This window comes from Trifolium pratense, linkage group LG7, assembly GCF_020283565.1.
Source record: "Trifolium pratense cultivar HEN17-A07 linkage group LG7, ARS_RC_1.1, whole genome shotgun sequence".
NCBI classification, from domain to species: domain Eukaryota; kingdom Viridiplantae; phylum Streptophyta; class Magnoliopsida; order Fabales; family Fabaceae; genus Trifolium; species Trifolium pratense.
This window is the reverse complement of record NC_060065.1, coordinates 9,691,281-9,712,852: the sequence shown is the minus strand read 5'-3', so window position 1 is coordinate 9,712,852 and position 21,572 is coordinate 9,691,281. Positions and strand designations below refer to the sequence as shown.

General features: G+C 33.0%; 1 protein-coding gene and 2 long non-coding RNA genes across 3 annotated transcripts; 2 read left to right on the top strand and 1 right to left on the bottom strand.

The window, feature by feature from the left end:
- Positions 1 to 122: 122 nt before the first annotated feature.
- LOC123894851 lies at positions 123 to 2,314 on the top strand. Its single transcript, XR_006803929.1, has 2 exons — positions 123 to 213; positions 897 to 2,314. It is a non-coding gene; the product is annotated as an uncharacterized LOC123894851 (long non-coding RNA).
- Positions 2,315 to 2,576: 262 nt separating this feature from the next.
- Positions 2,577 to 3,884, bottom strand: LOC123894850. Its single transcript, XR_006803928.1, has 4 exons — positions 3,165 to 3,884; positions 2,962 to 3,092; positions 2,765 to 2,861; positions 2,577 to 2,659 (listed from the first exon to the last, which is right to left on the bottom strand). It is a non-coding gene; the product is annotated as an uncharacterized LOC123894850 (long non-coding RNA).
- Positions 3,885 to 14,586: 10,702 nt separating this feature from the next.
- LOC123894849 (alpha-soluble NSF attachment protein 2) lies at positions 14,587 to 20,266 on the top strand. Its single transcript, XM_045944930.1, has 9 exons — positions 14,587 to 15,028; positions 15,596 to 15,645; positions 15,736 to 15,808; positions 17,288 to 17,367; positions 17,574 to 17,725; positions 18,170 to 18,329; positions 18,416 to 18,463; positions 18,592 to 18,672; positions 19,922 to 20,266. The coding sequence occupies exons 1-9, from the start codon at positions 14,884 to 14,886 to the stop codon at positions 20,000 to 20,002; spliced, it is 870 nt and encodes a 289-aa protein (XP_045800886.1). The 5' UTR covers positions 14,587 to 14,883; the 3' UTR covers positions 20,003 to 20,266.
- The last annotated feature ends 1,306 nt before the right edge of the window (positions 20,267 to 21,572 follow it).

The following is a 21,572-nucleotide window of genomic DNA, read 5'->3' as shown; positions in this document are numbered from 1 at the left end:
GTTATATTTTAATAATAATTTGTGAAAATAATATATTCAATGAATATACAATATCATGTTAGTTTGTCTAAAGTGTGAGAATGTTTAAGTAGAAGAGAAAACGTGGTCTCCTAATTGTCCACAATAATCATTCAAACTCCCCTATAAATAGAACCTTAATCTTTATCAATCCCACACAAACCATCACTGTCACACGAAGCTAGGAATTTCAAGGTTTGAATATTTTCTTCCTTTTCATATCTCCAATGTTTTCTTGTTCTGTTTGTTTATGTCTTTTTAAAACCTGTCTCTTTCATTCATTCTAAAAATCTTTAGACACTTAGTATTTTCAATAGCTTCCAAGACTTTTAAGTAGTTACTAGCTATAGTCTTATTACTTATGAAGGAAATAGAGCACTTACTCAAATGTTTTAGTTAATAGGTTGTCTTTTTAAAACCTGTCTCTTTCATTCATTCTAAAAATCTTTAGACACTTAGTATTTTCAATAGCTTCCAAGACTTTTAAGTAGTTACTAGCTATAGTCTTATTACTTATGAAGGAAACAGAGCACTTACTCAAATGTTTTAGTTAATAGGTTGTCTATTTTCACTTGAGAATGTTTACTCATGTTTAGTACCCTTATTGATTCTTTAAGTGATCACAAGTAAAGTGTAATTATGTAACAAGTTGGTAACAAGATACTTCTAAACTTTGGATTCATATGATGAGTTGAAAGTCTTTGTTTCATTTACTATGAAACCATATACACGTATGAGAATAATAAGTAGATGTCATGCAATTTTCTTAATTATGTTAGGTTCCTGTTCTTGCATAATTTCTTTTAATACATTAGTATTGTTAGAATTTAATTATAATTCTAGTTAGTTAAGAAATAGTTGTTTTGATGAGTTAATAGGTGTCCTAGATGAAGGTGATTGCTCGAGTTATTTTGGAAAACTTCGAGGTAAGGGGAATCGCTAATAATAAGTTTCGATGAGCACAAGAAATGTGTTACTTGTATATATATTATTAGTTATAACTAGGGGTGTTGTGTAATTTATATAGTAATTTATATTCATTAAGATATAAGCAAAATGTTAAATGATGAGTGATTGATTTTAGTTTGAATATATGCGTGAATAAATCTTCTGCAATATATGATTTGAAAATGTTCATGTGCTTGAGTGTTTATGGTGAAAGTTTGAGGTGATCTCATAAGTTGTACGGTGAGTTTTGAGGATTAATATGTCTAAGTTAGATATTGACAAAGACAAATTAAGTTGAAGAGTTAAATAATTAATCACCTTTGATAGGTGAAGAGCAAAACAGGGTGTTTCTTACAGTACTATAATGTATGTAAGACTGAGGATAGGTTCGGCTGGGTCGCCTCAAGACCTAATGGGGATCACCGGCGTTTTGAACTCCTACCAATAGTCAGAGATAGCCACTCTGACTGGAGGAAATCATATAACCCGACGTGGTGAAACCTGACTGTGCAGGACTATCTATAATAAGGTGTAGCGCTCGGGCCAGAATGGTTGAGACATATTTGATATATGTTAATTTGCAAACAACCATGTTATGGCAGTTGAAACGGCCTTACGCTCATAATAGAGGTCTCCATGGAGTAGGTTGAATAAAGATAATACTAACCAAGTTAGAAGACTAACTTTGAGTGAAAATTATGATTGGATTTTATATACATTTTAAATGATTAAATCTCGATGTTTGATATATTTGATGATTGATATATTGGATATATTCGATTATCTTTGTTTTTGACTAATTGTTGAATTGTGATATTGATATAATGTTTTGTGCAATTCATATTTTTGTGACTATTTGACTATACGTGACTATTTAACTACTTGATTCTATTTGATGTAAATACATGATTAGATACTCAGGTATGTATATATAATAGTTAAATAAATGTATATACTTGTATAATATTATGTGTAGCCTTGTGACATCATCACGATGGTAACTTGTGTACGAGTGATTCACCCCTTACAACAGTTAGTGCAGGATACTAAGACCTCAAGTTGAAGTTCATTGAGAAAAGGAAAATGGCATTGTGAGAGACATTAAAATAAAGAACGTTAGTGCTGATTGGTGGTCTAGTTTTATTTTTGGAGTCCGAAGAGAAAGATCTCTTTGATATGTATTGATGATGTCATTGGAGTACTCTCTAGGTGACATGTATCTTTAGTGTTTGACCAGCTTGTGATCATTTGTGGGTTAGAGTCTTTTGTAGGAATTTATCTTTTTATCATTTTAAATTGAAAAATTGTATGATACTTATGTGAAATGGAAATGTTTTAGATTTGAAAATCCTTTGAGCAAAATTACTAGATGATTGTTTGATATAAGTGATGCATATTATTTATGGGCTTACTTTAAATTTATATAAAGATAATTTTGAAAACTTTCTTAAATAAAAATAATAGTACTTATATTCGAGAACATTTCTCACTTATTACTTTCTTTTTACCAAAAATAAATCAGCATGATTTTATTTGCTTGTATTTAAGCATTTAAATTTGGGTAGAGAACTGTGACGCTCTTCTTTTCAGTCTCTGAAAAGGGGGTGTTACAATAACCACCTTGTGGATAACCATAGTATCCACCACCACCGCCAGCTGCAGCAACATTCCACTGGTTTGGATCTTGCTGAGTCTGAGAACAAAAGCACAGTGTCATTGAAAAGAATTGCAAGAAGACTTTGATGCCAAATCAGGCATCAGCATTACAAGTCTCGGTAAAAGTAATTAAAATAATTACCTGTTTGTTTGAAAGAGTGCGGCCCCATGAAAGGCGAACATTTTGTCCACCTAATAAAGTTCCATTTAAAACTCTTATTGCCTCTTCTGCAGAGCTCCTGATGAGTAAATTGAAGGCACAATGTTAGTACATATAAGACTAGAAAATAGTATTTTGTACACTTTAGAAATAACAATTATACAGCAAAGTTATTTTACCTGTCCGAAAATTGGACAAACCCACATCTCTTGCCTGACGGAATCTTCACATGCACTAGTTCACCATATTGGCTGAAAACTTGCCTCAGATGATCGTCAGTAACATTAGGATCCAAATTGCCAACAAAAATCTGCAATGAAAAGATGAGTCACAAACATGTAGCAAATAAAGCAGTTTCGACATATTGAAAAGAATTACGCACGGTTGTATTATTTGGATCATTCTCGCTTTGACCGCCTGGAGTGTTCGAATATGAAGCTGCATTTCAAAATAAAAATGAAGTAAAATGATGAATAATGTGAATTGCAAATAAATTCATAAACAAAGCCAAAGGACGGGACAATAAATATAGATCAACTAATTATTGTAATAACCAAGGTGCAACTATTTATTTAACTTTTTAATAGAATAAAACAAATAATTATGTGAATTACAAATGCACTCATAAACAAATCCAAAAGACGAGACAATATAAATCCACTCATTCTGAAATAATAACCAAAGGTTTTGCAACTAATTTAACTTTTTAATAGAGTACAAGAAGTCTCTTTGTTGGTGCAATTCACAGCATGAAAATAGTTATAGTTAGGAAGCGGTCGAAGAAGTAGAATGCGAAAGTATCAGAAGCAGAACAGGAAATGGCTTACATTTCATGCACATGAAACCATCAAATTATACGTACAGAGTAAATAAACAGAGTTAACAGAATATTATGATAAAGAACCAACAGAACAAGGAGTGAGATACAGATATTAATTACCCACATATGCATCACATAAAACTCGCAATTAGAATCCTACGAAGTGATACACAGCGGCTTACCTCTTTGATTTTTCTAATACAGGGGCTCTCCATGCAGCAAATGAGTTACTCACTTGCTCACAAATTACCTTAATTGGATTAACCTTTACACAAATTTCAGCCATAAAGTTGATTAACTGTCCCTAATAAACCACTCCATATCCAGCCTTCACCAAGTTCATTTTCTTTTCTAGATTTCTTTCTTGAAGTAAAACACAGTCAAAGAACAGTGAGAATTACAGTCAAAAAAAATCATACCTCTTATATACACTATCATCAATGCACCATGAGCCTATATTTTTTGCAATCTTTCTCAATCTTCATCAAACACAAACCTTCAATACCAATCTGTACCTGAAGTCTAGAAATAGAGTTGGATTATAATATAAGATAAAATTGAAACACCCAACTAGTAATAATGTACAACAAGTGTAAATAGTAATGGAAAAAAAAGAACACAAAACTAAAAAAAAATATAATTTTAGCATTGAGATAGAAGAAACCACACAGTAGATTAATCTTCATTGAGTTTTAAAAAAATTAAGCCTGCTACTGATAGCATTGCAAACAGCTACAAGACACTTTGGCATTTCATCAAACAGTTGGAGGACAGTTAAAAGCATTGTAAATGAATACCTATCAGGGCATTGGATTGTTGCGATACTAAGGGTGATGGTCACAATATCACTAACAGCTAAATTGAAAATGGCAGATAATGGAAGAAAAGCACAAGAATTAATCACATAAGTGGTAACCTTAAAATTGTCAATCAAGTGGAAATTTACCTTAGCTATAGATTACTAGAGAATGGACGAAACAGCGACTGGGTTTATGATGAGAATCGAAGAAACGGCGGCTTGAGTTCAACGGTGATGAGAACTGAAGGTTGATGGAAGGGAATCGTTGACGGCGAACAAAAGGGAATCGAGGACGGGATGAATGAAACGCGTAAGGGATGAAACCGAATCAAAACGAATGAAAACGAAGAGATTGGAGAATGATTGAAGAAATTGGGAATGATTGGATTCAATGAAGATGGCGCTTTGGGATTTTTAGGGATTTGGCGATTTGGGAATGAAGATATACGCGTTCTCGTTTTTGCAATTGGCTTCGCGTAAGGGATGAATGAACGCGTAAGGGATGAATGAAGAGGAATGAACAAATTAATTAATTAATGAACATTTCACTACCGGTGAATACCAAATCGGTAGTGAAATACAATTAAAACAAATTTCAACGTAATTATAACATTGCCACCGTGTCTACTTTTCACTACTGATTTAAGAAAACCAGTAGTGAAATCCCTTATCTATGAACTTTTCACTACTGGTATTCAAATATCAGTAGTGGAATCCTTTGGTCAAATGGTTTTAACTACTGGTATTCACATACCAGTAGTGGAATCTCTTAGCCAAAAGTCATTTTTCTACTAGTGTATGCTTCTTATGAAATAAAACTGTCTTCAATTTATAGAATCAGAGCTCATATAAGCTTCTCTAGTCACTACAATTCACAATTTGTACATTATGTAACCCCCACATTCAAACACATTTCAATGGTTACAAGATTAAGTAACCCCCATATTCAAAAACATTTCTTGAATGGTTAGAAATTAAATTCTACATGTTTAATGCACTGCATATCAAGTCACAGGTATAAAATAAACATAATCATGTATTGTAACAATTAAAAATATATAGTCTACTATAAAAACTATCTCAGTTATAGTAGTTGCATATGGTTACAATTCTTTTAAATTTAAACTTAAACCGCCTTGAAGTAAATATGCTCAATCATAAGATGCGTGAAACTAATCAATTGATTTGCATGGTTTTAATTAAACTTGCAACAATCACATAGTAAACAAAGTAATATATACACAATGAAGATTATAACAAGACCAGTAAAGAGAATTAAAGAGACATGTCTCATAATACTGAAAAACATCAAATTCCAATTCAGTTGTCAAAAAGAACATAAACGATTAATCCGAAACATTATTAATTTGAAACATTAAGAAATGCAAAACATAAACTGGTCTGAAACATTTGCGAATGAAAAATATACCAATCAAACATAAGGAATAAAAGAAAACATAAACTAGTCCGAAATACTAAGAACAAAGAGTCCCTGATCACAGTACCCCTTCCCAACAAACACATTATTCTTTGTCATTACTATCTTATCAGATTCAAATGACACTTTAACCCCTACTTTATTCAGCAGTGCTACCGACATCAAATTGGTCCTGATAGTTGGCACATGTAGCACATCACTTAAGACCAAGGTCTTTCCGGAAGTGAGTTTTGTAACACCCAAACCCATTATTTATATATTTCTACCTTTAGTAAAAATCTTTTTCAAAATACGCGGCGGAAAGTCAAAGTTTGTTATTATAAAAGTCATGGTTCGAGCATTACACTCTTCAATCAAAATAATACTAATGTAATTAATTAGTAAAAACAGTGTTTATACAAAATAATCCTCTTTATCAAAATGTATAGTTTTACAAATAAATATCGAAAGTCATAAAGACTCTATAATCTAAATACAACCCTTTTCCCGTGTCACAATCAGAGCGGAGCTTCACCGACGACTCGACATCGATAACCACAAAACCTGTGAATCTGGACCCCCAACGGTCCAGCACATAACACATAAAAGAGAGTTAGACAACATACTCAAAATATAAGTGTAAGTAAATGGTACTTAAACACTTCTCAATATTCATGCATATATCATACATCTATACATATTCACCAACATCTATCATTCCATTATAATCTACCAGACAAATTATAATTCATACATCACTTATACGTCAACAATTATCACATAATCGATCATCCACAAAATACACCAAACATATAGTTTCACGTCGTCTCGGACAATACCAAAACATCAACAAATACATTGTTCAGATTATGGTCATGACGGACCCTGCGTTGTTCATTTTATAGTCATGACGGACTCTGCTCCTCACATACAGATTAACAATCAACATTTACCAAGTATGTGTCAAACATCATTTATCATAAAATGCACACATAATCCATAATGCAATCTAATGCTTCACATTCATGTTATGTCCTCTAGACACCTCTAATGCATGTGGTACCATCGTCTTTATCAGAGTATCTCACCTCCGATATCCGTCTTTATCAAACAAATATAGTTCGATATCCGTCTTTATTGGACAAGCCAATATCCCTAAATATTCATGATGCATGCACTCAAAACTCATGAATATATCCATCAACAATTTTGGCATATAGCCCATCAACAATAAAGTGGAACACTATCCAACGTCCGTCTTTATTAAGATAATCAATACCTTAATATCCGTCTTTATCGAATAACATAATTCGATATACTTCTTTATTAGAATAACATAATCCTAATATCCTTCTTTATTAAGTTGATTAACACCTTAATATACTTCTTTGACATTTAAATAAACATCATCAACACAGTCAACAACAATTCATCAACACATCATTATTCATCAACAAGCAATCAATCATGGTTACAAACACTTAATTGCATGTTAGGATACCCTAAATCCATGTTACAAGTGCCCAAATGCACTTAAAACAATTATCAAAAAGTTGCTGTCACAGAGGCCTTCGCTGAGCGAAGGCTCAGCGAGATATGGCGAACCTCACCAGGAAGTCACCTGCTCATGGCGAGCATTGGCGAGCTTCAGCGAACTATTCGCTGAGCGAAGGCTTAGCGAGCCTAAGCGAACCTCACCAGGGGATCACCTGCTCATGGCGAGCTGCAGCGAGCTGTGGCGAGCTGTTCGCCACACGTTCGCTGAGCGAAGGCTGAGCGAGTGTCTCCTGTCAGGACAGTTCAAAACTTGCGTTTTCTACACCAAATCACCCAAAAATCCCATTTTTCATGTTATAAATCCCAAAAGAGTTTGTATTCAAGCATAACAAACATGGATGAACACAAAAGGACAATTCATTTCTCAGATCTACATCATAAACATCGAAAAAGTAAAGATTGAACACTTTTTCATCAAAACTCTCAAGAACACAAAGTTCTTGAGTTTAATCTTTCATAAACTCGTTTTTAACCATTATTTTCGTTCATTAATCATGTTAAAAGCATGTTAAACATATTAAGCATCTTAGGAACGATTTCCATCAAGAAAATCCGTCCTAAGCTAAAACGAAAATGGGGTGGAGGAAGTTCGGGTGAGGAGAAATCGACATTCTCCCCTTCCTCGAGTCACCCACGAATATGAAATCTACTCTCTTACCTGGATTCGAAGAAAACTAGGAGATTTGCTCTTGAATCTTTCCCTTTTCCTTGCCCTAGCTCCTCAAGCTCTCTTCCTCTCTCTCAAGAACACAAGAACAAAAGAGAAATGAATTTCTCTTCTCCCTCTCATGGTCATATGGGCGCCCCACACTCCCACACAAGGCCCATTGGGCCTCAAGCCCAATTGGCTTGGCCCAATTACACGTTAACTCACTCTACTCGCCTAATAACTAAAGTACTCGATAAATAACTTAAAGTTACTATCTTACTTAAAAACCACATCACCAAATAATTAAACACTTAAATAGTGAATAATAAATTTGGGTCGTTACAAGTTTCAGAATGACTTTGTCTTTGCCTTTAACTGCAGCAGTTTTAGAGTCACCAAGATAGACTTGATCTTCATCACCCCCCACAGATGAGTTGGCGGTAAAGGCAGCTCTATTTGCACAGATGTGTCTTGTGGCTCCTGAATCTACCACCCATTTTTTCACATCACTAACAACATTCACTTCAGATATTACTGCAGCAATAATATCATCATCATCATCATCTTTCTTATCATCTCCTAAGGTCAAATTTGCTTTTGGCTTATGAGGCATGTTATTTGTTTTTCGATGTCTGCATTGATAAGCTTTATGACCTGGCTTTCCACACACATAGCATTTTGCTTTAAAGCCGGGGTTAGTAACACCAAGTACGTGATTAGGTTTATTTTCATACCTCTTCTTTTTGTGAGCATTATTTTGGATTAAATTTGCCCGTGACTCAAAAGTCTTTGCCCGTGCAGCATCTGAAGGAAAATAGCGTGTATAAAAGAGATTAAAACGCAGCGGAATTAAAATTTCCTTCACTGAATCCTTGCGAATGGGCATGATCAGGGTTAGACGTTATACCTTTGTAGAACTGAAACAGCAAACTCTTTGCTTCTCTTATTGATCACAAGCACCACACAACGGCAGCACCTCTAACTAGTCCACACGAACATGTCTTCAACTTTCAGTGCTAGCTGCTACAAGATGAAGGCTTAGGAAGTGCGGTTAGGGTTTCAGAGTTTTAGGGTTTCTCTGAAAACGAATTGTGAAAAAGCAAGCACAAACTGAACTACACAAGCTTCTATTTATAGAGTTTCTTGTGTGGTCAGTTGGGTCAAACGGTGTTTGGTCTTCTTAAGCCCAAAACTGTTTTTCACTAATCGCACCCTCAAAATAAGTCTTACTTATTTCTTCCATATCGACTGTCCTTATGTGTGTGACCCTGTAGGTTCTTATGACGTTGGCAATAATATTAATCTTAATATTATAAACAGTGAGCGGTATCTAGCAACACATCACTGCTACCCAAGTCACAAGAATGTCACGTGATCTGACAAACCTTTCCGTGATAAAACTCATGTGTATAATTACCCTTTTACCCTTATGTCTATATTGAACACAAGGCATAGTACGTCACCCTTGTTAAGTTCAATATTGGGCCCATAGACATATCTCCTGTTATGTAGGAGGGGTAAATTCCATCTAAGTCACTCATGTCCCTTAGCATGATTCGTGGAATACCCATCAACCAACTTTATAGTCATCCTGTTACGGATAACTTTGAATGGCGACAAAGTACTACACTCCTACATCTAGGGAACATAGTGGTTTCAGGTCGAAGGGTGGAATACACCACTTATCACTATGAGAATATCTTATGACATTTCATAACATACTATGTAGTATTCTCATGGTGGGTCAATCCGATATAAATATTACTCTTAATATTTATATCTATGTGAAGACTTGATAACTCTTTATCTATGATCCGTGAGATGTGATCATCAGTCTACCAACATAATAGTCTCTATGTTTTGATGTTATCCCAATTCACATTAAAGCTCGAGTACGGATGTTTTAAGAATAGTGTTCTCATGTGTAATGGATTCTCACGATTAAGTCACACTTAACGTTCCATTCAATGAACTTACTATTCTAGGGACTCTATTATTATTTAACACATAAACATAATAAAGAAAAGCCTTTATTTAATAAGTAAATTATCCAATACAAGTATCATGCAATTATAAATAATTGGCCTCTAGGGCTTACACCAACAGCATCACATTCCTTTCGGCTGGTGTCTTCAATGATTACGTGCTTGATGAGATCAGTAAGGGACATCTGCGTGTGCTTATGCTTCAGCTGCTGCTTATAATCATTCCAAGAGCTCGGCAATTTTTCCATCAAGGCACCAGCAACAAACACATCTGGTAGGTCGATTTTCTCAGCCTTCAATTCTTCAAGGAGTTTGTGATACTCATTGATTTGGGCTTTGATCTCCTTGTCCTCCACCATTTGCCATCGGAGAAAGTTTCCAACAACAAACTTTTGTTTGGTAGCATCCTCAGCAATGTATTTGATATTCAGGTTATCCCAAATTTCTTTGGCACCTTTGTATGAACAGTAGACATCGAAAAGATCATTAGATAAAGTACTGAGAATTGTGTAGCGACAAACCTTATTGGCATGCTTCCACCCCTCAACCAGTTTGGGATCAGTTTTAGCTTCATCAGGTTCGGCAACGGTGAGAGCAGAAGTTACACCTTTGACATCTAGTAGCGAGAAAACACGTTCAGCCCAACGACGAAAATTTTGTCCTTCAAAAACTTCAATTTTGGATACATCAGGGAGCGATTTGGAGTAGTTAGCCACTGTTGAGGTATCAGCGCCAGCATCATCAACCTTTTTGGAATCATCGACATTTTTGCCGTTGTCAAATTTTTCACCATCGTTTCCAGCCATAATTCCTTAGATTGTTGTCGCGGATGACTGGAAAACAATTAACCGGAGGCGTGTAATCACTGAACTAAGGAATTATCCGCAAATATTGCGCAACTCCCCCAGAATACAACCGGTTCTTCTCGGTGATAAATGTACCGAGGCTATCAAGACACAAGAATATCAACAAGGTTGATAACTCAGACACTGTTTTATGATCTATTATTTGAAGTAAGCTATTGTGTGTTTATATAAAGAAAACATTTAACCGTTCCACACCAAAACCAATCATAAATCCTTTTTAGTATACCCGTTACATAATAATGAATCAATAAAAGTAATAATAACAAATTATTGAAAAATTTAAGGAGTAATAAGCTATAAAATTGGTATTTGCTAACTGTCATATAGAAGATATTTATAATAATTCATTTGAATTAAGTGACCAGTGAAAGAAAACGTATAAGCACTATATATATATAAATTAATTCTAGAATAAAATTGATTAATTTGGATCACAATAAAAAAGTTAAATAAAAATTAACTTTTGAAATAGTCAAAATATCCAACAGATATTTTCATTAGAATGCAGCCTAATGTTGTTCAAATCGGTAAAGCGGGTGAAAAGATACTGCGAGTTAGTTTCATTGGTCAATTTTTGGGGACAATTGAAAAGCTTTTACCTTTAGTGGATGAGAGTTTCCGTGAATTGAGTTTGAAGGAAAATGATTGATTTTCTATGCCTTGGGTTAATTCTACTCACTACAAGAAAATACTTGATTATTGAGGGCCAAAATCCTCCAAAAAGAGCTAAAAACCGTCAATAATTTATGCATTATTGGCGGCCCAAGACGGCAAGACCCTTAGGAAAATGCTCGCTAGTAAGCGTTATTGGCGGCCCAAGACCCTCAAATGCGTTCTTGGGAGCCTGTAGCCCTCAATAATGCTTGGTCAACTGACAAATGCGTTCTTGGCGGCCTACAACCCTCAATAATGTTGGCGAATATTTTTTTTTAAAATAATTTAATTATTTCAAAATTAGAAATTTTGTTTTAAAATAATTTTTTTTTTAAATACATAAATTAATAATTTAATATTTTTTTAAAATAGAAATTGTTTTTTAATCAATTACATTTTCATCATCAAGCATCAACTTGAACTTGCGTTTTCATCATATACACATTTTCCATTCATATGATAACAAAAGAAAAGATTTGGTAAGTGAGAAACAATCTTCATAAATGAGAAAGAAAAAATCCTAAAAAATAAATGACAGTCCACACAATATATAGAAACAATTTCAAAGGTAAAGTTTTGAAGTCACTTCTTTCTTTGGGTTCCAATCGTCTCTGGTGTAGATGAAGACAACACATGAGTAAAATCACAACCAATTTGAGGGAGAACGACACAACCCAGAATAAATCCACACCATAATAGCTTCACGACAGAGACGGGGAAGACATCGCAATTTCACAAAGGTGATAGCATGTGGTGTTGAGTTTGAGAAGAGATATTGATATTAGATGTAAATAATATTGGAAAAGAAGAAGAAACATTGAAACTTGAAAGTAATTTTGTTTTTGTGAAGTTCATAAAGCCAATGTAAAGGAGTAATGGTAAATTAATTAATAAATGGAGAACGTTAACATGTGCCTTTAAGGGCACATTAAGGGCACATGTTAAGAAGATAAATGTGGAAAAATTTTATTGAAATTGTGATGTATTCAATTTTTTAAGTATTAAATTTTTTGTATCATTAAATGCTATATTTCTATTTTTAGGTAGCTTAACATGTGCCCTTAAGGCACAAGTTAACATGACCCTTAATAAATTTAACATAATTTAACATTTATCATGTAAATGATTATTCTAGAACTTATAGAAAGTCACTCTTTTAGTCTAGGAAATAGTAGCACTAGGAACTAGGAAAGAAACATAAAAAGATCTCATCCATTCATGTTATAGTCTGTATCAGATCCAACGATGCTTAACTTGCCATGTCACTGATCCAAGTAAAAAATAATTGAGCCTAGTACATTCTAAAATTTTGAGCTAGAGGAAAAAGTTGGTAGCATGGTGTAGAGAATTGAAAATGGAGAGGCTTTTGTAAAGGGACTATGATGATTAGAGTTATGGTTTGGTTAAAGTTTAAGTTTTTGTGAGGTTGGAGAAATGAATTTCAATGGTGGTTTGGTTGAGAGGGTGATGAAGCGAGAGAAATTATTGTTGAGAGGGTGAGAGTGAGGGTGAGGGTGAGGGTGAGAGGGTAGTAATTGCTACAGTGATAGAGAGAGAAATAGCTTATATCAACAATTTGACAGATTTTAATATATTTTTTTAACTTATTGGCGGCTCCTCTATTATGCGTTTGTTATCGACAGCCATCAACCTTCAATAACGTGCAAGACAACTTTTCATCTATCGCGTCTCTCAGTGTGCATTATTGGCGGCCCCCAACCTTCAATAATGCTTATTTTATTTGTTTTATTTTATAAGACATGTTTTGTGCAATATTGAGGGCTTTTAGCCCTCACAAAATTTGGTAAACAATTTTAGGTTTTCTTGTAGTGACTCTTTTATCGTATGGTAAGCCAATTGACACTTATCTTGAAACGTTGTTGGATGAACCAAAAGATCCTCAACGAATTTATTCTAAAGGTTAATCAAATTATGTGAAGAACCTTATTCCAAAAGAAGCTATACAGTCTATCTAGAAATTGATGATTGAAGGTAAAAGTTTGTTTTTTGAATGGAATCCTTATGTTGGAAGGATGGAAGATATATTGTAATATGAAACACTGTTTCTTCATAAAGTAGAGAATTTGTTCTTGATTGAGTGTCTTCATATTTGGATTGAAAATTCTCCTGAAGGTATTTAACATCATGTAAATTTTTTAAGGTCATTTCAAGAATTCATGACACACTATGTTTCGAATTCTCTGAGGGAGGCATTCTTCAATTATAGAGATGTTGATATTGGTGCCAATCATCCAAGTAATGAAATGGTGTTTCAGGTCGTTGAATTCCAAATGTTGAAGGGTAAGCCCTACTGAGAAGGGGTGGAACCTGCAGACACTCCGACAATAAAATATGTAGGCGCCAAATGTGAGAGGTAATAAGATTTAGATGTGACATAGCTGTCCTAGATTATAAGTTAAGCTTTTATAGACGGAGAATTGAGGTTGTATGGACCTAGAGCCTTCTCTTGGACACTTGTTCCTGGTGGGACATATGGGGGAACATATGTTGGTTGATTGCCTACAAAGAGTTCCAATTTGTAAACCAATTTCCTAAAATATTTTCTCATGTGTTCCGATTTTCAATTTTAGCTATCAGAAAATATTAGCCATAGTCAAACCGTGGCTAAGTTGAATATGGTTGTGGCTAAATGGAAAATTTGCAGGAAATGTTTGTCTTCAAGATTAATTTTGCAAAATAGAAACAGAATTGTGGCTAAATCTAATAATTGTAGAATTTTTTTCCTACTGAAAATGTTTTACAAAGTGATGTGGTAGCAAATATTACAAACCACAACTTTGTAAATAAATACTAGTATTAGCCACAGTTAGATCATGGCTAAACAAAATATTTGCAAAAAAGAAAATGGTTATTGGAAATGTTTTACCTGTGATTTTAGTTATAATATTTTTCGCCAGCCAGTATTTGTTTTAAGAATTGGTGAAGTTAAATGATAAAAAACAAAATTTAAAATTATTTTTGTTTGTAGGGGTGTAGGTATAAATACTGGGATGGAGGGAAATTTTTCTAATGTAGATCATGACATAAAAGCCCAACGGAGCCCAGCATCTCTAAGCCCAAACACCAGTCCAACAACCGAGCGAGAAAATAAACAACAATTTCCAAATAAAAATAAAATAAAAATTAAAAAAATTGACAATTTTCTTTCACAGACCTTTTCCGTTTCGTTTGGTTTCTTCCTCTTTTTTCCTTTTCAGTTTTTGGGTTTAGACACGGTCTTCATTCTTCAACAGAGAGTCTAATATCTCTTTTTCTTCTTTTATGTTTCTTCTTCATCTCGTTTTTCCTAAAACACAGTGAATCGATCCATTGTTTTCTTCAATTCCGACTGAAATGGCCGATCAGTTAGCGAGGGCAGAGGATTTCGAGAAGAAAGCTGAGAAGAAGCTTAGCGGTTGGGGCTTATTCGGTTCAAAATTCGAAGATGCTGCTGATCTCTTCGATAAATCTGCAAATTCATTCAAACTCGCTAAATCATGTATTTTCTCTTTACTTTTTTTCCTTTTTATTCCGATTCATGAATCGATTATCGATTATATGTTAAATTAACTGAAATTGTTATTATTGTATTGATCGGTGATTGTTGATTTTAGGTTTTTGATTCCTGATTTGAAATGCGAATTCACTATTTGATATTTTCCTGTAATCTATTCAAGTATAAATTTAATTTGATTTTACTGGAAAAATCTGTTGACCTAAATTTATTTTTGATCAGTTAGTTGTGAGAGAACATAATTTTAGGAATATTGTGAGATACGATGGAATTATTATCGTTTTTCATTATGGATGAGATTTTTCCGATGAAAGAAGTGGATACTGTGTATGTTGTTAACGTGATGATTGATTTTCGTTGCACGAATGAATATTTTTGGCAGTGATCTAACTGATTAATCAAATTAATCAAACTCTTGCTTTAATTTTGGCTGCCTAACTTAAATTTGGTGATTTATTACTTTAATTTGTTATAAGTAAATGTGATTAACTTTATAATCGAGGATGAAATGGTTCTGTATGTTGTTTTGATTTGATTGTTATGGTATTTTAGGGGACAAAGCAGGATCAACCTACCTAAAGTTGGCGAATTGTCATTTGAAGGTAACTAATGGGATTAGGTTTTTGGCATGTGGTCTTTTTATGATGTATTCCTTTTAAGCTTGCCATGACAATGTCGTCTTCTGTTTCTAGTTGGAAAGCAAGCACGAGGCTGCACAGGCTTATGTTGATGCTGCACATTGCTATAAAAAGACTAATATAAGTGGTATGTATTTAGGTTGTTACCAGCGTATGCTCTAGGATTCTTTTTATAATTGTTAATGCTGTTATTTCATTTTGAACATGCTACTGCATTGAAATCTTACGCAAAGGAAACATTTATGCGGAATGAAGTTAGGTTCCCTATAGTTTCCACACTAATCTGGGTTTCTATTTGACAAAAGCAAACACTGCCTATTTTGCACAAACGATTGGTTCATGTTGTTTAACTTGGTAAATTTTTTATTCCCTATTGACCAACTTCTTATTGCTATGAATTTTGAAACTTAGGGATCTATGCTTGAGAAAATAATTATAGAGCCCAAAGCTCAAATGAGTGAAAACTATATTGTAGTCACCAAAATGTACATTGAATCTAGAAACAATTAATACTAATAGGATTTGATTATCTGCCATGCACTTCAAGAGAAAACTACATACATATGCCGTGAATTCATAATCATTCCATTCTTGTTTTTCTTTTGTTTTTTTGGTATCTGTTCTATTCTTTCTCATTTATAATTTCTGCTCCAAGTGCTGCTCTTGCCTCCACTGTCAAGGCCAATTCTTTTTAGCAGTAGCATTTCTGTTTATCAACTTCAATGCAAATCAGATAAAGCATCTGTATCCTTTTTGCATAATCATGTAATATGAGAAGTCCTTCTGTTTTCTCGATGATTGAGCCATCCATATGTATTTATCAAATACTGACTTCGTATATGCTTTGGACCAGCTTTAATTAGGGATTCATTTCATACTTCTAGACTTGTTTACGTCAGTTATTGAAAATAATTTGTGCAAGTTGCTGACATTTGATTTCCATCTGATTGGTGTCTTTTTCAGATGTCTTTATTCCATATTTTGATATGTTATTTTCTGGCTATTGGTAGATTGGAACCCCTGGTTATGTAGCTTAGCTTGAACTAAATATAAATCAGTCTAGCATGTTTTAGCATTTCCATTGCTTATGGGCCTGTTTGTTTTAGATTTAAAAAAATGGATTTTTTCTTTGTATTTTTTAAAATAGATTTTCTAAAACCGTTTTTCAAAATATTACAATTTTTTTATATTCGGTTTTTCTAAATTGAAACACTAATTTTGACATCATATAACATAAACACATATTATTGAAGATCAATACATAGTCAAAATCACAATTTATTCAAAAATTTGTATTTCAAAAATGATTTTTATTAAAATCTATTTGAAATAGCTTCAAAATTAAGTGATTTTTCAAAATTTTGATATTCAAAAAAAGTTTCAATAAAATGATCAAATACCTAAAATAACATTTTAAGAATAACTATTCAAACCAAATTTTCATTTGAAGCTCTTATAAAAAGTTTCTTTATAAAAATATTTTACACAAAAATATTTAACACTATAAGAATCTATTTTAAAAAAATCTATAACAAACAGGCCCTATATAGTGTGAAAAATGATGGCATTTCTAATGTTAATTTCCTTTATCTCTTTTGTGCTACAGAGGCTGTTACCTGTTTAGACCATGCTGTGAATCTTTTATGTGATATTGGTCGACTCTCTATGGCTGCTAGATATTTGAAGGTATATCTCTGCTTCTTCATTAGATATTCGATTAAGTTCAATAATTTAAATTAATGGCTTAAGGTCAGGTGTCCCCTCTTGTGGGTTGACATTTTTTATACACTCTCACCCATATCCCAAGCTTTTGGACATTGATTTTGTGACTCATCACATTGAACTGGAATCTTCGTGAACATGTCATAACTGGGTTTTACTATTGTATGCAGGAAATTGCAGAATTGTATGAGTCTGAACAAAATATTGAGCAGGCTGTTGTTTACTATGAAAAATCAGCTGATTTTTATCAAAATGAAGAGGTGACAACTTCTGCAAACCAGTGCAAGCAGAAAGTGGCCCAATTCGCTGCTCAGCTGGAACAGTAAGATTATACTTTCTGCATGTTTTATCTATTAATTATTTTTTCAACATGGATTTTTTTTTTGGTTAGTAATTTATTCTGAGAATCTTCTTTTTGGATTTCTTTTTTCTCAGTACATTTTTCCACCCCACTCTCCATCTCAGATTAACATTCTTTTAGTGCTTTGCAAATTGTTTGACTTTAGGAATTTAGTAGGAATGTCTATAATCTTAAGAGAATACTAGGATGTTTCTTTCTACAATTCATATTATGTTGACTTGTGTACATACTACATAGTGTTAACTAAAGTTTGTCCATTGATGCCTTTGCTCTCTGATATATCTTAGGGTGTGCGATTTGCTCTAGTAAGTGCAAGACCTATTCGAGAAGTGCAGTTTATTTTTATTTTTAATGGAAGGGTTTTAATTGAATATTAACTGTTCTTTTTTTATCACAACTCTTCAGATATCAGAAGTCTATTGATATTTATGAAGAGATTGCACGCCAATCTCTAAACAATAATCTGCTGAAATATGGAGTTAAAGGCCATCTTCTTAATGCTGGCATTTGCCAACTCTGCAAAGGGGATGTTGTTGCCATAAACAATGCATTGGACAAATATCAGGTTTACTAATTTTCAACAATACACATCTTGAGACTCTAAACATCTTGCTAGTTGCTCAATTCTTTGGTTCTGTATTTCTTTTGCAGGAATTAGATCCAACATTTTCAGGAACTCGTGAATATAAATTGTTGGCGGTATGTCTCTATTATTGAATATTGAATTTCATTATTCTTTTTTATGACCAAAAGATTTGGGATTATGTTCTTCAGAGTTTACTCGTGTGTTTTGCATATGAAATACTGACTTTTTTTTGGGTGGATAGGATGTTGCTGCTGCAGTTGATGAAGAAGATGTTGTAAAGTTTACTGATGTTGTCAAGGATTTTGATAGCATGACCCCTCTGGTAAGATTAAAAAAATGTAAATTTGGATTTTGGAATCATCATTTCCTATGTAGTTTATATTTAACAGAAAAATTCTCAAATGTAGCTTTTGTTCACATTTTATTATAAAAGAATAAACATTTCTCATAGCTGAATCCCCCCATTTTCATTTGATTAACTTACACCTGCTTCAAATTTTATACTGAAATTTAAGTTCTATTTGACTGACTAGAGTAAAATTTGTAGTTTCCGTTGCTTAGTCAATATGCATTATTCTGTTGAAATTCAAGCTGTCTTGACTGGAAAGTTAGAATTTTAGTCGGTAAAAAGTCACCAAAATTGGCGAGATTTGATATGCTTAGAAACATTTGTTTTATGTCCTTATTAAACCTTCAAACTTCGTGGTTAAAAGAGATGCTCTGAAGAGTTCACTTTAGAGGAGCCAAGTTTGAAGTTCTGATGCTATTCTCATATCTCAGCTGCTGTTTTTAGTTGCTTCATGATACAAAGCTCCCTTTATGGCTGAGAGCCAAGGGTTGGAGCGTTTGTGTAGTCGGTCTTTGTATTCGCTAGATGTTAATTTCATGCCATGAACTCATGATTTTCTAGTTACACGACTGCAACTCCCACTATTGCACCATTGTACTCCGTTTCCTATTTTTTATGTAAAAAGAAAGTCAAAGAAACATATTTGTTTCTTCTATCTGTGTTACACATTCTGTTTGACATACAAATGATGTGTGACTAGATGGTTTTGTTGGGTTCAAGCAGCTGAATCAATTACTTGTTTATGCAAATAAACTCGCAATGAATCTGACCCTTCCCTGGGCTTGCTATGGTGGGAGCTTTGTAACACCAATTTTCTCTTTCTTTTATCAGTCTTAAATACTACATTATGCTTTGAACTTTGATGATCGACAACTTTGTTATCCTTCTGGTTTTTTAGGATTAGGAGTGTTCTTGAGCTTTTATGAGTGTGTTCTTGATTCACACGCACCCGATTCTTTTACTGTAATGATAGCTGTGTATCTTTTGGCAAAATGCTAACAAACAAGTGCCTCAGGGACCTACAAATAAATTATTTCTTATGAAATATTGGATCATGTGTGATTGCCATTTTGTTACCAAGGCATACTGAACTGGTCTGGAAGAGTTTAGAAATGTTTTTTAGAGTTAAACGTCTGACCTTGGTGCTGATTTGTTCACTATTTTTTGCATTCATTAGTAAATATAGTGTCGGTAGTTCATCAAACATTATATGTTTGTGCAGGATTCTTGGAAGACAACACTTCTTTTGAGGGTGAAAGAAAAGCTGAAAGCCAAAGAACTTGAGGAGGATGATCTCACATAAACTGTAATCCACATTCTGTTGGTTGGACATAATATTTGATGATTTACTTTTGTTCTATGCCTGTCTGTCATGTTGTTATGCCCTATACATGTATTTTAGAGTGTACTTGCTTTGGTTTCAATTGAATCAGTTGGACTGAATTCAACGAGGTTTCTTTGAGTATGAGTGAAACTACTATGATTTATTGTTTACACATTTTCATGCGAACCTCAGTGTAATGCTATATAAGTAGAGAACGTGGTTGGACATAAAAAAGTTGTCAAATACGTTAGTGTTTTTTGTGTGTATTTTAAAAATGTGTGAAGTGATGAAAATAAAGAGAGATAGAGATAAATACATACATACGGTGTTAAATACTATTGGTATTATGATTTTCAAATAACATATATAGTATACAAGTATATTCAATTTTTTTTTTTTAAAATTATATACCAATAATAATTTATAAAAACAATAATCCTTTTTCTTTTATTATCAGCTAAAGTGGCATTAATAGTCTTTTTTGTACCAATGGTTATTTTACCTTTCAAATGATGATACCCTTTTCCCATTCCACGACAATGCTTAGTGGGTTTCCTTTTCGATTCCGTTTTGTGAAGATTCCATTCAAACAAAAAGATGTGAAATCAAAATGCAAAGCTGAAACCACATCTAGTCGTACTTTCTTGTTTTCAATAAAGTTTTACCCATTATTAATTTAAGAAAACTATTAAGGTCTAGTAATTTTTTGTTAAAATAAATATTTTGAATTTCTTTTTGGAATTTTTTGAATGAATTTCTTTTTGGAAATTGTCATATTTGTTTAAATAGGAAATTGACATATTTGCTTTAAACAAATCATCAACCAACAAAGAATTTGTCTAAGTAGTAAGTGTCGTTTTCCTCTTAAAATGTAGTCAGAAGTTCGATTCCATGCTCGGATTTTTTGACGGAGATTAGTCAACTCAGTACCAATATTATGGTAACTTTTTAAAAAATTAACAAAATTTTATTTTAGTATAACTTCTATGTATTTAACCACAATAAAATAAGTACCCTGAAAAAAATGAGTTAAAAGTGATTTCTAGAATAAAAAAATTTAGAGGCTGTTTGTTAATTATTTTTTTAGAAAAAACAATTTGTTATTAAAATAATCACTTTTAAAAATATTGCACCCATTTGCTATAAATTTAAAAAATTCAGAATCTAAAAATAATCAGTAGACAAATAATAATTTTTTTTAGAGGAGATAGAAAATAAGGTGGAGATTTTTTTATTACAAAAAAAAATCACTTTTACTTCTTATATCAAAACAAACTAAAGATTATTTTATTAAAAAAATGATTTTTGTCACTATAAATAAACACAAAGTAAATTTTATTTATAAATTACTGAATATCAAAATTGCTATTTTTTAATTTGTAACTAATACGCCGTATCTTTTTAATCTATTCTCAAACTTTATTAAAAAATGGGACAGTTCATTTTTATTATTTTTGGTTTATAATATTGGCAAGGAAATCGAACTTAAGACTTTATATATACGATCAAAACTCCATATCATTAGACCAAACTTGATAACCGATTAAAT

What these genes read in the sequence shown, in the direction of transcription:
- LOC123894849 (XM_045944930.1), top strand. Translation starts at nt 14,884, where the DNA reads ATGGCCGATCAGTTAGCGAGGGCAGAGGATTTCGAGAAGAAAGCTGAG. An exon ending in TTCGCTGCTCAGCTGGAACA is followed by an intron (nt 17,726 to 18,169) that starts GTAAGATTATAC and finishes ACAACTCTTCAG; the next exon opens with ATATCAGAAGTCTATTGATA. An exon ending in GTGAATATAAATTGTTGGCG is followed by an intron (nt 18,464 to 18,591) that starts GTATGTCTCTAT and finishes TTGGGTGGATAG; the next exon opens with GATGTTGCTGCTGCAGTTGA.